At 46.8% G+C, this 15,091-nt stretch overlaps 1 protein-coding gene across 1 annotated transcript in view; it reads left to right on the top strand.

Annotated features, from left to right (window-relative positions):
* The window catches only part of SCML4 (Scm polycomb group protein like 4), a 95,721-nt gene that overhangs the window by 55,569 nt on the left and 25,061 nt on the right, over window positions 1-15,091 (top strand). The window contains exons 3-5 of the mRNA XM_037520176.1: window positions 123-252; window positions 2,476-2,676; window positions 7,631-7,825. Of these exons, the coding sequence (XP_037376073.1) occupies window positions 123-252; window positions 2,476-2,676; window positions 7,631-7,825 (526 nt within the window). The remainder of the gene's footprint in view (window positions 1-122; window positions 253-2,475; window positions 2,677-7,630; window positions 7,826-15,091) is intronic.

Genomic DNA, 15,091 nt, shown 5'->3' with positions numbered 1-15,091 from the left:
TTAAGTCCTTGCCTGACATAGGAGGTATAAATATCCTCACAAACTGTACTACACAGTGGTGGTAGTTAAAACAACTAGAGCATTTCCAGATTTTCTTTGACCAAATGGGCTCTCTCTTTCAGCTCAAGTCTCGGGTTCTCATGACTCCCTTAGCCCTCTCACCTCCACGGAGCAGGCCGGAACCCGACCTCAGCAACATCCCTCAGGACGCAGCCACCATCCCCAACCTGGTTGTCCCACAGGCCCTCAAAGGTAGGTCAGCAGGATGAATGTGGAGTCTGTGATGGGCTGCCCACCATGTAACCATTGCTCTGTGAACTAGAGCACTGCCATGGGGACAGCTTTAAGGAAGCAGTTAGTGTATTAGCTCAACAGCACATTAGACAATCAGATTATCTTGAGAATATGAAGTTAAGTGTCTCACAACTTGGATTATTTGAAACTTGATTTTCAATGTATTTTGGGTTCGGCTGGTGGCTCTGGGGTGGGACCAGAATCTGGTTTCTTTGGCCCAAATTTTTCATTTCGGAGCCAGGGTTTTTTGCACCAACAGTGAACCTACACACCTTAAAGAGTTCCCATCCCTGGGTTTTAACTTCCAGGGGTGCTAACCTCCTTTAGTCCCATTTGGTGTCCTCACATCCAATCTGAGTAGCATTGGCCCACTCTCTCTCACGGGGCATCCACCAACCAAAAATGCCATCATAAGAGAAACAGCGATCAGATGCTCCGCTTGCTCTCTCTCTCTCTCTCACACACACACACACACACACACACACACAGAGTTTCCCTTCATCCTACCCCACCTCCCACTCCTATTTCACTTAAATCCCTTCAGTTCCCCCCATGACTCTTAGATAAAGACCAAACAAACCAAAGGTGTTAATATGGGCAACAAGGCCCCACAGGCTCTGTCTCCCCATGATCCAGCCCACTGCTCGGCTGTTAGTCGCTGGGGCCACCACAAGGTCTTAGCATATACCCACCCCTCATCTGGGATGATCTGGCCTCTGGTCACCCCATGCCTTCCTTGTATCTCAGGCATCCCTCCCTCCAGAACACTGGCCAACAGTCCGGCCAGGCCCCCAAGGGGTCTCACAGCTCCACCCAGTGCTTCTCACAGCCAGTCTCCACCAGTTCTGTGATTCCCTGAGTAGGTGCTCCTCACATTCTAGCTCTGGGAAGCCAGGAGCCACCTTGATTTATTTGACCATTTTCTCTGTAGGACCTATCACAGTGCCTGGCATGAGGGTCCCTTAGGAATTAGATGTTTCTTAGTCATCTGGAATGAGAAGAGAAGCCATCTACTCAAGTGAAGAGCACAGGCCTCAACATCATGTCTGAATCCCAGTTGCATCACTAATTGTCAGCTTCACATGCAGCCATCTAATTACTTTAAATTCAGTCTCTTCATTAGTAAAATAATAATATTTAATTCCCAGATTTGTCTTGAGCATCAAATCACATGAAATATGTAAAGTGCCAGGAATATAATAGGTGCGCAGTAAAAACTAATTTTCTTCACCTTTGTTGTTACTGTTTAATCTTTCCAAAATCCTGGTCTCCTCTTTAAGTCTCTTCAGCACACCTTTGCTCTATTGGTCTGCAAGGTAACATGCTAATACTCTGGGGTTGGGACAGGGAAGATCTAAGAGGAGTCCTAAATGTATGGGAGAAAATATGACATTTATTAATATTTATTTTTATCTCATCCTTACAAAATTTCTATTACTTGGATGTGTTTTAAAATGCACACAATACATTAATACAGACAAGAATGTACATAAGCTACAGGCAAACACATTTCAGGCACATGCTCAAAAATGTTTTAATGATGGGATATATTACTTTAAAAGTGTGGGGACCTTTGGTTGGGCTCACCTAAGTGGGCTGATGAGTGTTTATTTTCTCTGGTGTTATAAATAGCATTCTCTTTAGAACTTCATTGAATATATAGTATCAGTATCTATATATACAGTATCATCATGGCCCACTTTCTCTCACGGGGCATCCACCAACCAAAAATGCTACTCTCTCACAGGCAAATGATACAGTATCATATTGATTTTTTTCTATTCACTAAGGTAAACAAAAAAATGGCAAACCTTAAGCATAGCTTAACAGCTCCTATGGAGGAGGGGAAAACTCTGTGCCCATGCTCAGCATGGAATTGCATTTACACACATGGCCCACATAGGCCTCCATAATTATCTACAATTCACATTTGAGTGCATCAGGAGGGGCCTACCTGTCCATCTGTTCCCAGATGGGTGACCCTCTTGTCCTACTAGTTGGGATGACTGTATCTTTTCCCTCTTCTTAATTTTGGGAAAATCAGTCCCAGTTTTGCACTTTTTGGATTTCCCAAGATCAGCGCCAAGAGGGCATGGCTGAGGCATCCCCCCAGTGCACAGTTGCTGCCCCCGGGCCTGATGTGCATCAATGCTGGGGGTCTGTGGGTCTCTGTCTCCACAGTCTGCCTCTACATCAACAAGCAGGCCAATGCGGGGCCATACTTGGAGAGGAGGAAGGTGCAGCAGCTCCCTGAGCACTTCGGGCCCGAGAGGCCATCAGCGGTCCTGCAGCAGGCAGTGCAAGCTTGCATCGACTGTGCTCACCAGCAGAAGCTGGTCTTCTCCCTGGTCAATCAGGGCTACGGGGGAGAGATGGTGTCAGGTAAGGTCCTGGGCAGGTTGTGTGAGGTGTGAGGATGGCTCTCCAAAGAGCAGAGCCATCATACTTAGTAGGCTTGGGGCAGAGTTGCTGTGGTCAGGGTGGGTCCTCTGTCAGCTGTACCAGCTCCAGTGCTGTTAGGCCTTGAGGAGAAGATGCTTCCAGACCTGAACCAGAAGACTAGACAACTGACTCCACACCCTGACTCCATAGCAACTAAAGAACTATAGCAACTGGTTCTTTAAAAACTTAAATCAGTTCATGCCTCTTTAACCTAGACCCTCAATGTCTCCCATGTCACTCTGAATAAAAATTCAAGTCCTTGCAAGGCCCTGTGTGCCCTGACCTGACCTTGGCTCTCTCTTGATCTCATGGTCACTTGTCCTGGGTCCCCCTGCTGCTCTGGCCATGGTGGTCTCCTTGCTGTTCTTCATGCGTCTTCTAGTCATGCTCCAGCTCAGGATCTTTGCACCTGCTGTTCTCTTTCTGGATTATACTTCCTCCAGCTATTGACATGACTTCTTCCTAGATTTCCTTTAGGTTTCAATAGCTCCTTATCAAAGCGCTCTTGATCTTGACCCTGATCACCCTGTCTGAAATATCAACCCTTGTCACTCTCTCCTGTCCTCTATGCCACTCCTTTCTCATAGCACTTATCACCATGTCAGGCAGTGGGGAAATCTCCTGTTCTCAAACCCACGTCTCCTGGCAGATTTTTTGCTTTAAACAAGAGCTTCAGAATCGGAGAAATTGCTTCTGTTAGTGTCATTGTCCTCCTCTAGTGTCAGCCCCAACACAACAGTTTCCATAAGGAGCAGAAGTTGCCATCATAAGTGAGAGGCAGAACTGGGAGCTCTGCCTCTGAATGTTTGCCTGCAGTCTCTTTCTGTCTTAGGGGAGGCTCCCTACACACAGATTGTCGCTACCTACCTTTAAGAGTCTTTGCAAGACGCCTTGACTCCAAGGAGACAGCCTGGCGTCTTTTCTGGTCCAGCATCAGGACACAACCTCCATATCACCATGGAGAAGAGAGATGTTCCCCAGCAGTGGGTGGTGCTGGTGACTGTTATCTCCTAAGAAAGGACTGGGGGGATGGGGAGTCTCTTGCAACTTCCTCGTGAAAAACCTAAGCAGGGGCATTGCATTTAACTCTAGGTCCCCAGGGCTTGAGGGTGGGGAGGGGGTCCAACACTGCTTCCTGCATTCGGATTGATCCAGCCTGCTTTCTGGAGCTCCCTTTTAGCAGGAAGCTGGATCTGACTTGCTGGTAATTGATTAAAAGAAATTTGACAAGGTCTGGTGCATGTTTCTGACCCAGGGTAACTTTTAAGAAACTTGAGCAGATGTGAGCAGAGGCAGGAGGAGGAAGCACTACACCAGGAGGAGGCAGGAGGGGAAGCCTGTTGACAGGCCGTTGGCTGCTCTTCTGGTTTCTGTCTCAGAGCTATGTTCTTGATCCTGGGCTGCCCCCGAGGTCAAAGGCCTTGTCCTTTTCCTTGCTAAATAGCAGGACTCAAGATGCGTATGGTGCTACTGTTACAGGACAGGAAGAGGGGCACCCTAGACCCCACAAACCTGCCTGCTCCAAACAGGTTCTGCCATCCGCCGCATCAACACAAAACATATGAGACTTTAATGGGAAGGAACTTTAATACAATTAGGAAACAATACAGAAAGGCAAAAAATAAAGTTTCTAAATCAAGTACCCAAAGTTACCCGTCCCCTCGTGGGTAAAAGTTAATCCAAATAGGACTGGCCCAGAGCAAGGCCCCAAAGCCTGCCACAGGTCTAAAGCATCTTCCAGTGGGACCCACAGAAAAAGATCAGAAACAACGAGACAAGTCTGGAGGGAAAAGAACAAAATCAAAAGCAAGACAAAAATCGCCATGGTCACCTCCCCACGGGCCTCTCACCCACATCTGTGTCACCCAGTCCACGACCAAAAGGCAAGTGCAGTTTCTTCACATGTCTCTCTGCTCCATGCGCCTCCTCCAGGTCTCCTTCTGGCTCCATCCTGCTTCCTTCCTTCCTCAGTCTCCTCTGCAGCTTCTTCTCTCTCTGCTCAGCATCACCCTCCTTTTAGATGGGGCAGGAAACCTGGAACCTCCCCCTCTTCCTGGAAACCACCCTGTTACACTATGAGAAAGCTTTTCCTGTGCTGGGTGCCCAGCCTCTTGATCAAATCCCTCTGACCAGGTTCTTTACCGCCCTTGACCCCTAAACAGGAAGAGCTGACCCTTGCTCCTTTCTTTTCCATTTTCCTTGCTTTCCTCAATCTCTTTCTGTGGCCTCAGGGGCCTTGGCGCCGGGGAGGAGGTCCTTCAGTGCCTGGCACCAATGCAGGAGAGGGGAGAGCCTTGCCAAGTGTCCTTTGGCTGAGGGATTCCTAGGACAGCCAGACCTGAGCAGTTGGTCTTAGTGTCCTGGAGAATACAGTAGCACCAGGGGCTGCTCAGGCCACCACCTTGAGCCTGCCAAGTGCCAAGCCGGTCTTTGCTGAGACTGATGGTGATACAGAAACTCCACAAGGCTGTGACAGCATCACGGTGGCATAGGGACAGGCTCAAGAGATACTGCCAGCCCCTTTAACCCACCACCTGGAACCTGATCCTTAGTGCAATCTTCCGAACACTCTCATGGCACAACACGTAGAAAATGGTGGCTCAATGGTCCACAGAACCAGGCTGCTGTGACTTGGCTTTGGGCCAGGATCCCATAACCCACCCCTGGCACACCTGGAGGGATGCTTTGCCTTAGCCTCACACTCCCAAAGGGGTAGACTTTATGATCCCCTGAATTCCACGTCCTCTCCCACAGAGGTGCTCTTCCAGCTACCTCTGGGAATGTATGCCCACTGATGCCCCAGGCCCTTCTGCTGAGGGCTCCGTTTTCATCTCATCCGGTCTTCTAAGGTGTTGAAGGCAAGCAGCAGTGCCTACAGCTAAGAGAGAATTTCAAGAGCATCTCTGAGTGGCCAGGAGGACCCTCTTAGTGAGAATCCCTGCTTTGGTTGTCTCTCCCGAACAGAGCGTCTGGGGTGTAAAAATAACAGGCAAGTCCACTTAGAGACCACCTAAGTGAAGAAACTACTCCAGGGCCCTCCTCCCTTCCTCGTCCGTAACATGGGGTGATACTCATTTAGTCCACTGCCCTCAAGTGTCAATGGGGTGATGGATATGAAAGTCCTTGTCAAATTATAAAGGGCTACACAAAATAAATGGATTCTTTTGATTCTAATAAAGATGGGTATTAAAAAAATTCTATCAAAAGTAGCTCTGGCCTCCCCTGCCCCAGCCTTCCATCTGCTGGTCTTTGGGAGGCGAGATGGAGAAGTGTCTGTCTCTGTTTAGGTGTTGCTGTCACGTGGCGCAGGGCTGGTGGGAGCAGAACGTCCTTCTTGGCACCTCCTTGTCTGTGCCTCACGCTGGAGCTGGTATGCAAGCTCCACAGGCCAGAGCGGGCTGTGAAGAGAGCTGCGGGGTCGTGGGCACACATACACACCTTCCTTAACCCTGCTGCTGAAAGGACCCAGGACCGCTGACAGCTGAGCAGTGATGAGCACATCCAGTGCCCAAATCTTTGTTTCTAAATATCATTCCTCAATGAAAGGGCCCAGGGCTGTTGGGAGAAATGGCTGATTTTAGCACTGGGGCAGGGGGAATGCAGGATGAACCTGGAGCATACTGAAGTTTTAGTAAACAAAGAGTTGCTTTAAAAAAACAGAGAGAGAGGGTCTCCCCGGTGGTGCAGCAGTTGAGCGCTGGGCTGTGAAGCTGCCCGCAGCCTCTGCAGCGCAGGTTCTATCCCCGGCCACCGGCGAGGGTCCCACGTGGCGCACAGACCTCTCCTGCCGCCCGCTGCTCCCCTCAGCAGTGTACTGTCAGTCTGCCTGTTCTGCTCCCTGCTCTGGCTCTGGTGAATTCTCTCACCCTTCTGTGCTTCTGACTACCCAGTGCTTGTATAAATAAAATAAAAATAAATCTTTAAAAAAAAAAAAAAACAGAGCGAGAAAGCATTTCCCAGGGGAAACAGGCACTCACCTGAAAGCTTCTAAAGATGAAGGGTTAGGGGGCTGGGGGGCGGGAAAAGGAGGGCTTGGGGTAAAAATAAAGGGGTTGTAATTGTATGGGGAATATAAAAATAAAATTTAAATTAAAAAAAAGAATTCTTCAGAAGCTAAAAAAAATAAAGAATTACAGACAGTTCTATAAAAAAAAATAAAGATGAAGGGTTAAACAATTTGTGCACAAAGTAAGTAACATAGTTTCGGATAACCCACAGAGAAAATAAATACACTGAGTCCATGCAGATATTAATACATGATTGAAGATTGAAAAGATAAATAAATGGATTAGAAGGGACAGTTTTCCTTAGAGAAGAATTCCAAATGATAAGTAGACTCTTCCCTCTCCAGGAGGTGAAACTTAATCCCCCCACTGCCCTTGGGTGTGGGCAGGACCTAGTGACTGGTTTCCAAGGGATAAAGTACAGAGAACTATAGTGGAGGCATGTGGTGAGCGCAATCTTGGCCTGGCAGTGAGTGTAGACAGCAGGCACCCCCCATTTCATGTAATGAGAAGGGCATTTCACCTGCCTCCCCCACCACCCCCATCAAATGATGAGAAGAACTCAGACGAACCCAAGATTTGGGATGTTTTACAAAACACCTGACTAGTCCTCTTCAACACAGTCAAGGTCATGAAATACATGGAAGGTCTGAGAAACTGTCACAGACCAGAGGTACCTAAGGGGATGTAAGCGCTAAGCCCAATGCCGCCTCCTGGATGAGATACTGGAACAGAAACAGGACATTGGTGGGGAAAAAAAGGGTAAAATTCAAATAAAGCCTGACTAAAAAGAAACAAAAAAAGCAAACAAACAAAAACCTCTTCCCCCGGGCTGATGGGCTGTGCTTTCTCCAGGGCCACACTCTGAGTTGTTGTCTCTGGTTTTCCAGTGTCAGCCTCCTTTGACGGGAAACAGCACCTGCGGACTCTGCCCGTGGTGAACAGCGTCGGGTATGTGCTCCGCTTCCTCACCAAGCTGTGCCGGAGCCTCCTGTGTGACGACCTCTTCAGCCACCAGCCCATCCCCAGGGGCTCCAGTGCCTCGCGGGAAGCCCAGGAGAATGAAGAAGGCAGGAAGGAGTCAGGTAGGCCTCCCATCCCCCCTGCTGCCAAATGGTTCCAGGTGCTCCTGCTCACCCAGGGCAGCGAGGCTGTTGCCCAGGGAACCATGGCCGCTCTTGGGAGCTCTTCTGCTGGAGGCCCAGGCTGCAGTGGGGAGAGGTTGCTCCATTATAGTTTTTAGGCTTATGTCATCAGATTTTAGACAATAAGACCACGTTGCATATAATGAGTGATTTTCTTCACTTTCCTCCAACTGAGAGTCTTGAGCATTGATTCATCATTACTGAGTAGCTGAAGGACTGTTGTACTAAGGAACTAAGAAGTTCTGAAGAAACAAAAGCTAAATATATTGTTCCTGTCTAAGGTCTTCAAATGCTTACACATGTCAATAAAATGTATAAGGGGGTGTCTATTATTGCAGGGATTTGACTGGATCATAAATCAAATATGTCTTCCAGTGAGAATTAGTTTCTCTCTCATCACAGAATGACCTTTCATAGCACCAGCCCCAGAATAGCACAGCTTGGGGAGTGGCCCCTGTAAGGGCAGCGAGTCCACTTGGGCAAACCGGTCACAGTGTTGTCTGCCCCAAGGGCAAGTTGCCAATAGGAGGTGCTTTCTCCCCACTTCGCAGCCCGAGTTCTAGATTTGCAAAGAGTTAAATATGTCTCCAGGTTCTGGATGCCAGCTCCCCAAACATGAGCAGAAATGTGGTCTTTTTCTTTTTCTGGAAGGGTGTTGTTCATATATAAAGTGCACTGACAGTGAAACTGGACTCGAGTTATTATGTCATTCTGCAAGCATTTGCTGAACCCTCCTCTGTACCAAGCACCCTGTCAGAACTTGTCTTGGGAGAAGACAAATACATGAACTTAGAGAATTTTCTGAGGAATGGAGTGACTGATGAATAATGGACACAGTTGCAGCTGCTGTAGTGTTCACAGACAGACTGACAGCACTCAACAGAAGACATGCACACATAAGAGTGGCCAGATCTTAACCGAGAACAGGGAAGGATAAACTCAGATTTTCTCAGATACTGTCAAGAACCTATTCTATAATTTTACTTCAATCTCTCTGAGACCTGGGAACCAGGAGGAAATCTGGCCTTTCCAGAGGAAGGCACCTGAATAAGTACAGTTAGTGTAGGCAGACACTGTGCACTCCTGTGCTTTTCCTGATCTGTGCACGTGTGAGCTGGAGAAGTCTTCCCAGCCCTCTGGGTCTCAGTTTCCTATGTTAAGGGAGGAGGTGGATTTGCTTATAGCAAAGGTTCATCCTGTGTCTGGCAGCCTTGACCTCTGGCCTCTTCTGCAAACCTTGGTGGACTCAGAAACATATTCTAAAACCAATGTATCATCTAGTGACTCCTGCAACGAGATTGGCTGGCTTGAGAATGGCAGCGTTTTCAAACCCTTGAATCATTGCTGCGTTGAATAAGCCATGCCCCATGGGACATAATCGCAAAGCCACATCATGCATGCCTTCCGTGCTTCACATCTATCCTGTGAGATGACTTCTTTCCTGCTCATGGATGAAATTTAGGACAAGTCTTGTGACTTTTCTGGCTCCTTTCAGGTAACATAGCATTCTCTAGCCAATAATTAATACGTTCAGGTCAGTGTGATAATCAAACTTTAAATTCCACTCAAAGTATGACTGTTTCCCACTTGTAACTCAGGCCTGCTGCTGCAGCAGGAAAGGGGCGCAGAGTTGATTCTCTCCACCCTACTCTCCAACCTTGTGTCTTGGGCCAGGCTCTTATCCTGCTAACATCCTTCACAATCAGAGTGGGGGAAGGGGGAAGGTGAGAGAGCTTTCACATGACCAATACCACTGTGACTTGGCATCATGTCCCCAGGTTCAGGCAGGTATTTATAAAGAGCCACTTCTCATTCTGCGGGTTCCATCATGGGGCCTTTGGTCATCCTACCCTCTCCCACCTGCACTCCACTTAACATAGACAAATGTAACTGTTCGCTGGCTGGTCACTTACAATTCCTTTCACAGTCTCAAGGCATCTGAAGGTAAATCTCTAGCTTCTTTCTGAAGAGGTGCCACAGGACAGATAGTCCTGAGGAAGGTATCTAAGGCAATCTCACTTCAGATTGCTCTTCTGATGCCCACGTTTGGTCCCTGAGAAACACTCACAGTCCTTTGCCCAAACAGTTCTGGACATGCATGCCAATCCCTGTAGACAGCAGTCCCCTGTTCTGCCATCAGAGCAGGCAGATTTTTAGATTTCTCATGGGAATTCACTGTGCTGCTCAAGCTCCACAGGCAACAGCAGCTCTTCACCTAGGTACGTGGAAGCCCCTGGGAGCACACTGGACGGTTCTCTCTTTAAGCCATCTTCAAGTTCACCTGTTTCTTAACCTCTTCAATGTCTCTTGCAGACTGGATGGGCGTGGTCATGTGTGGGTGTAAACCTGGTTTCCATCATGTCTTTTTTGCAAGACCTGTTCATTTCACTGCTGTGTGATATCGATTATCTTGCAACCTCAGCCAAAACTGAAACTAAAATAGTTTTGTTTTTGACATCCTGTCCCTGTCCCTCTGCAGCTTTCCTTAAGTGATCATTGAGGAAACTTGGTTTTCACTTTATTGACTTCCCTTCATGCTGAATGAAGTGCCAGTCTTTTCCTGGAAGGTCATTCCTGGAGTGAGGTGCCCGCCTCCCTTCTTCCCTTGACTGAGGCTCTTTTCTTCACCTGAAGCTTGGTTTCCTTCTTAGCTGGCTTGACAGGCTTGGAAGGGATGACTTCAATTATTTCCATGATCCCTTCTCTAGCCATGGATGCTGTGAAAAAACAAGTTGTTCCAAATCCACCAGCCTCAGAAATTTCTCCTCAGGCCTGGGTTTTGCAGAACTGAGTGTTGTGCATTTCACATGTCCCAGAGCTTCAGCGGGGAGCGTGATGTGCTCTGAGTGGTCCCGTGACCGCAGGTCTCTCCCTCCAGGCTAATGTGGGACCTGAAATGACACCACCAGAGAGCCTGCTCTAGAGTGACGGTGCTTCATAGGATTGCTTGGTCAAAGTTCCCTTACAGAATAACATAACAAATTATTGATACTTTAGATGAGGAACTGGTTTGTCATCTGTCACAGTCTTTCTCACTATTGTGTCAAGAAACACATGTGCCTTTTTGTGATGGAGGGATGGGTGAGGTCTTCCTGATTTCAGGCCCCATCTCCATGTGCACCATGTATCTCCTAAACAAGATAGTGTGGTTGTGATTTCCAGAGGACATTGAATCAGATGTTAAGAAAATTGAAAGCTACAACACATAAGGAACTGTCAAATGAACTGTGTCGTTTGTGGTAGAAAGTTGGAAGATTTGGGGAAGACATGATTTCCTGTTCCATGATATGACAGCAGGTTGTATGGCTTTGTTCTCTGTGGTCTGAAAGTAGATTCAATTAAACCCAAAGTCTTGCCATTCAAATTCTGGTCAGGTCTGGCCATCACCCGAGAAAGGCAAAAACAGAGCAACCCTCCCAGGCTTTCTAACCACAGGTCCCTGGTGTTTTGAAGACACATCAAAGTTTAAGAAGAAACCATTATGCCTAAGTGGAGAACTTGACAGTTGAATAACCAGTTGGAAGGTAGCACCCTCCGGAATCCAGTGCAGCTGACATTGTAAAGAACTTTGCAAAATCAAAGCCATTCAGGAGTGGAAGGGGCTGGCTGCTTGGTAGTGACAACCCCCCCCCCCATTGTTAATGACAAGTAAATGCAGCTGCCCACTTGTTAGCACCATTGGGGGAGCTCTGGCAACCCAGAGGGGTTGGAACAAGATGTTCTCTCTGGCCCCTTCAGGGTTGAGCCATGGCTGGGGTGGCCAAGGACCACCCAGGGCAGAGGAGCACAGGGTGCCCTGGGATCTTCAGCTGGGGGCCTCCCATAGTGAAGGTGAGGGCACCAAGACAGAGGAGCTCACATCTGAGCAGAGAAGTGGCTCCTTCCAAGTCTCTTCCTCAGACCTTTGGAAACTCTCTGCAAATGATTTTCCTCTTTGTGCAGGGAAAACCAGTCTTCAGACCTACCCAACTGCCTGAATTTAGTATGGAAGGTAGAGTTCTTGGCTCCAGTTCAAGATCTCAAGTCATTTTCTCCAGTTCTCTTTACTGCCTCCACAACCCTGTATTCTGTTTTAGCAAGTAGAGCAGCTCTCTGGATCCTAAGGAGACTGATGCACAGGCATGGATTTGATGACTTGTGGTTCTGTCAGAAGATGATATGGGGAAACATTACCATAGCTTTGACTGTTGAAAAAAAATCTCAGTTGCAAATAAGCTTTAGCCACCACTTCTCAAACGTTCATGTCTTCAGGAACCACCTGGGCATCTTGTTTAAAATATAGATTCTGGCTCAGTAGGGCTGGGAGGGGGCCCAGGAGTCTGCATTTCTAACAGGCGCCTAAGTGACATCAGTGCTGCTGGTTGGGGACTGCACTCTGAGAGTAAATGATGGCTGGCAGAGACCTGCTCGCACAGGTTTCCAGGAAAACAAGTGGGTCTGTGCTAAGACTTTGCCTGCCCTGTCTAAATGTTGTCTCTGAAGATGATCCAATGTCCCACAAGGTGTCGAGGTGCTACAGAAGCAGAGAAGGGGTGAGGGGCCATACCTGGAAAGACAAATAAGAAAGAGGAGGTTTGAGGGCTGGAGAGATGGTAAAGGAGAGATGGCAGGCTAATGTCTCACTGTGAACGGGTCATCCCTGCAGCAGGGTCTCTGCTAGCCTTTAAGCTTCCCTGAACCCCTAGAAGATGCCAATCTGTCCCCCCAGGCCCTTGTTTGCACTTCTCTAATGACATTGGGTTCTGCCTTATTTTGCTGGCCTCTGGGTCCAGATCTAATCTCCCCTGCTAGAGAGGGGCAAGGCTGTGCAGTGCCCTGTAGAGACCGAAACACAATGAGTCAGCAGTAAATATTTACTGACTTGAATTCTGAGCACCAGGACAGAACAAATTGTCTTTTCACTAAGACAAGGGGAGATCTTTGGAAACCACAAATGTGATAGCTGAACTCCTCTGCAAGATCTAATTTAGTGATTGGTTTCCTGCCTTTTGAAGGTTTAGCTTGATGGGAACAAATTGTTTACTTTTTTGTTGAGTAGCTTTTTTCGATAAGCAGATGGTAGGAGATGGGAGATGTGAAAGGACATTCTTTGTCTTATAGTCTAAATGTTTACATTAGTTTTTTAAATTCACTTGTTTGTTTCTTTATGTTTCACATACCAGTGGAATCATACAGTACTCATCTTTCTATCTGATTTATCTTTCTATCTGACTTATTTCACAATCTTTGGTCAATCCATGGTGTTGCAAATGGCAGGATTTCATCTTTTTTATAGCTGAATAGTATTCCACATCTTATTTACCTGGTAAGGGCATTTATTAATGAGATTTGAGGTTTTCTTTGTTGAGTAGTAGTCTGGAAGACACATGCCAGAAAACTATAGGAGTAACAGACATTCACATATGCTTGAACCTGTATATTTTGCATTTAGAAATCAAACCTATTTCCTTGTTGAATTACAAATTTATGTACTATAACAGTTTATGGAGAATGAATTTAGAGTATATATAACTTGCCAAAAGATTACTATTTCTGAAATGAAATAGAACTTATCAGGTGGCATGAGTTCATGATACGTTGGGTTGTTGGAAAAGTCATAGAAAAAAATGCATCATGACTTTTCCAACAACCCAGTAGAAACACCTGTTTAGTCAGTAAATGTTTACCAAGTTCCTTTATTTGTGTTGCACAAAAGACCAGCAGAGTCAAGTGCACTCGTTCAGAACCACATGAAAGGAAGAGGAGGAGGAAATGGAACCAGGTCTCCTCCCCTGCCCTTTGCTTTTCCTTTTTAGGGTTCTTTTATCCAACACTTGATTCCTAAGCATCCTGCTTCCCAGTCCGGAAGGCTGAGTATACAAAATGAATATTCACAAGTGGCTTGTGGTATACCTTGTCATTCTAGCAAAATTGCAAAAGTACAAAATAAAACCCAACCCCATTTAGCAAAATGGAGGTGGGAACTGCACTCCAAGCAGATCAATTCTTTTCTCCTGGCTTCTCCCCAAGGAGAGTTAGGTCCTTGTCCTAGTGCTCCTGTGATTCATTCCTGGGTGACATCCACAGGGCATGCAGAACCCATTTTTCCAACCAGCAGGATAACATTCTCATCTTTGCAAAACCCACATAAAGTAAACTACTCCCCCCAAACATTAGGCATTATGTCAGCTGATATTTTAAATACCAAATGAAATGAGGAAAAGGAGAAGTGGAGAAAGGTGAGTTACCCCAGATGCCCTTGCAACTGCTGTCTCCGCTGCAGGCTGGAGATCAGGATGCACAGCGCGGTATTTGCCAGCCACAGCCTCCGGCCATGTGAACAAAATAAACTGCCTGGTTCTCAAGCCACATCACTTGGGAAGACAAAATGTCAGAGTCAAGCTCAGGTTTTAACCATCCTTGCAGAAAGTTTTCATGGAAAGTTTAAAAGAAAAATGTCCACACGTTGTGCAGCAAATACAAATACATGAAAGGCCTTTATGTATTTTCAGAGAAGAGGAGTAGCAGCCCAGTCAGCATCGGCACAGGATGGAGGAGGGAGCATTAGCCAGTGCAGGATTCCCAGTCTTATTCCCTCCTGTGTGCCAATACAAGTTTGTTTAGGGCAAGTTAGTATTGTATTTTCAATGATATTTCCCATTAAATATTATTTGTACTTATTTTTAAGCATTGAACTGAAAAGGAAAAATATATAATCCCATTTAAAAAAATAACCCTCTAAAGAAAATCTGGGTTTTGCAGAATTTAAGAGAATTTTACAATGTTCACTCACTTATTAGGTCCCTTTGCATTGTGAGGCTTAAGTTCTCTTTCAAGTCCTATAGATATGGCGGAAGCACAAGATGGATTTTCAGTTACTGATTGAATGAATGTTTCTGTTAAGTTGTTGGAATCTCCCCATGAAACTAACTGACCTTTATGAGACACCCTCACCCACTAATCCCCCATAAGCCATGTTCCAGCTGAACAGATGATGCTGGGGAGTCGTGGGTCAGCTGCAGAAGACCTCTGTGTCTCTGACAAGCCTTCCCAAAGAGCTTTCTGCCTGTGATAGTGGGGAGATATGCCAGGGATGGATCAGGCCTCTAAGAAATTCCAAGTTGATGGTGATCAAATCCTCTGATTGCACATCAGAACAGAGAGAGCACAAGGGCTGGTGGAAACAAAGGACTGAGTAGATGCTATGTAGCTGCTTCCAAGCCTCAG

Source organism: Talpa occidentalis, unplaced genomic scaffold, assembly GCF_014898055.3.
Source record: "Talpa occidentalis isolate TD23 unplaced genomic scaffold, MPIMG_talOcc4v2.1 talOcc4.2, whole genome shotgun sequence".
NCBI classification, from domain to species: domain Eukaryota; kingdom Metazoa; phylum Chordata; class Mammalia; order Eulipotyphla; family Talpidae; genus Talpa; species Talpa occidentalis.
This window is presented reverse-complemented; position numbering and strand designations above follow the sequence as displayed.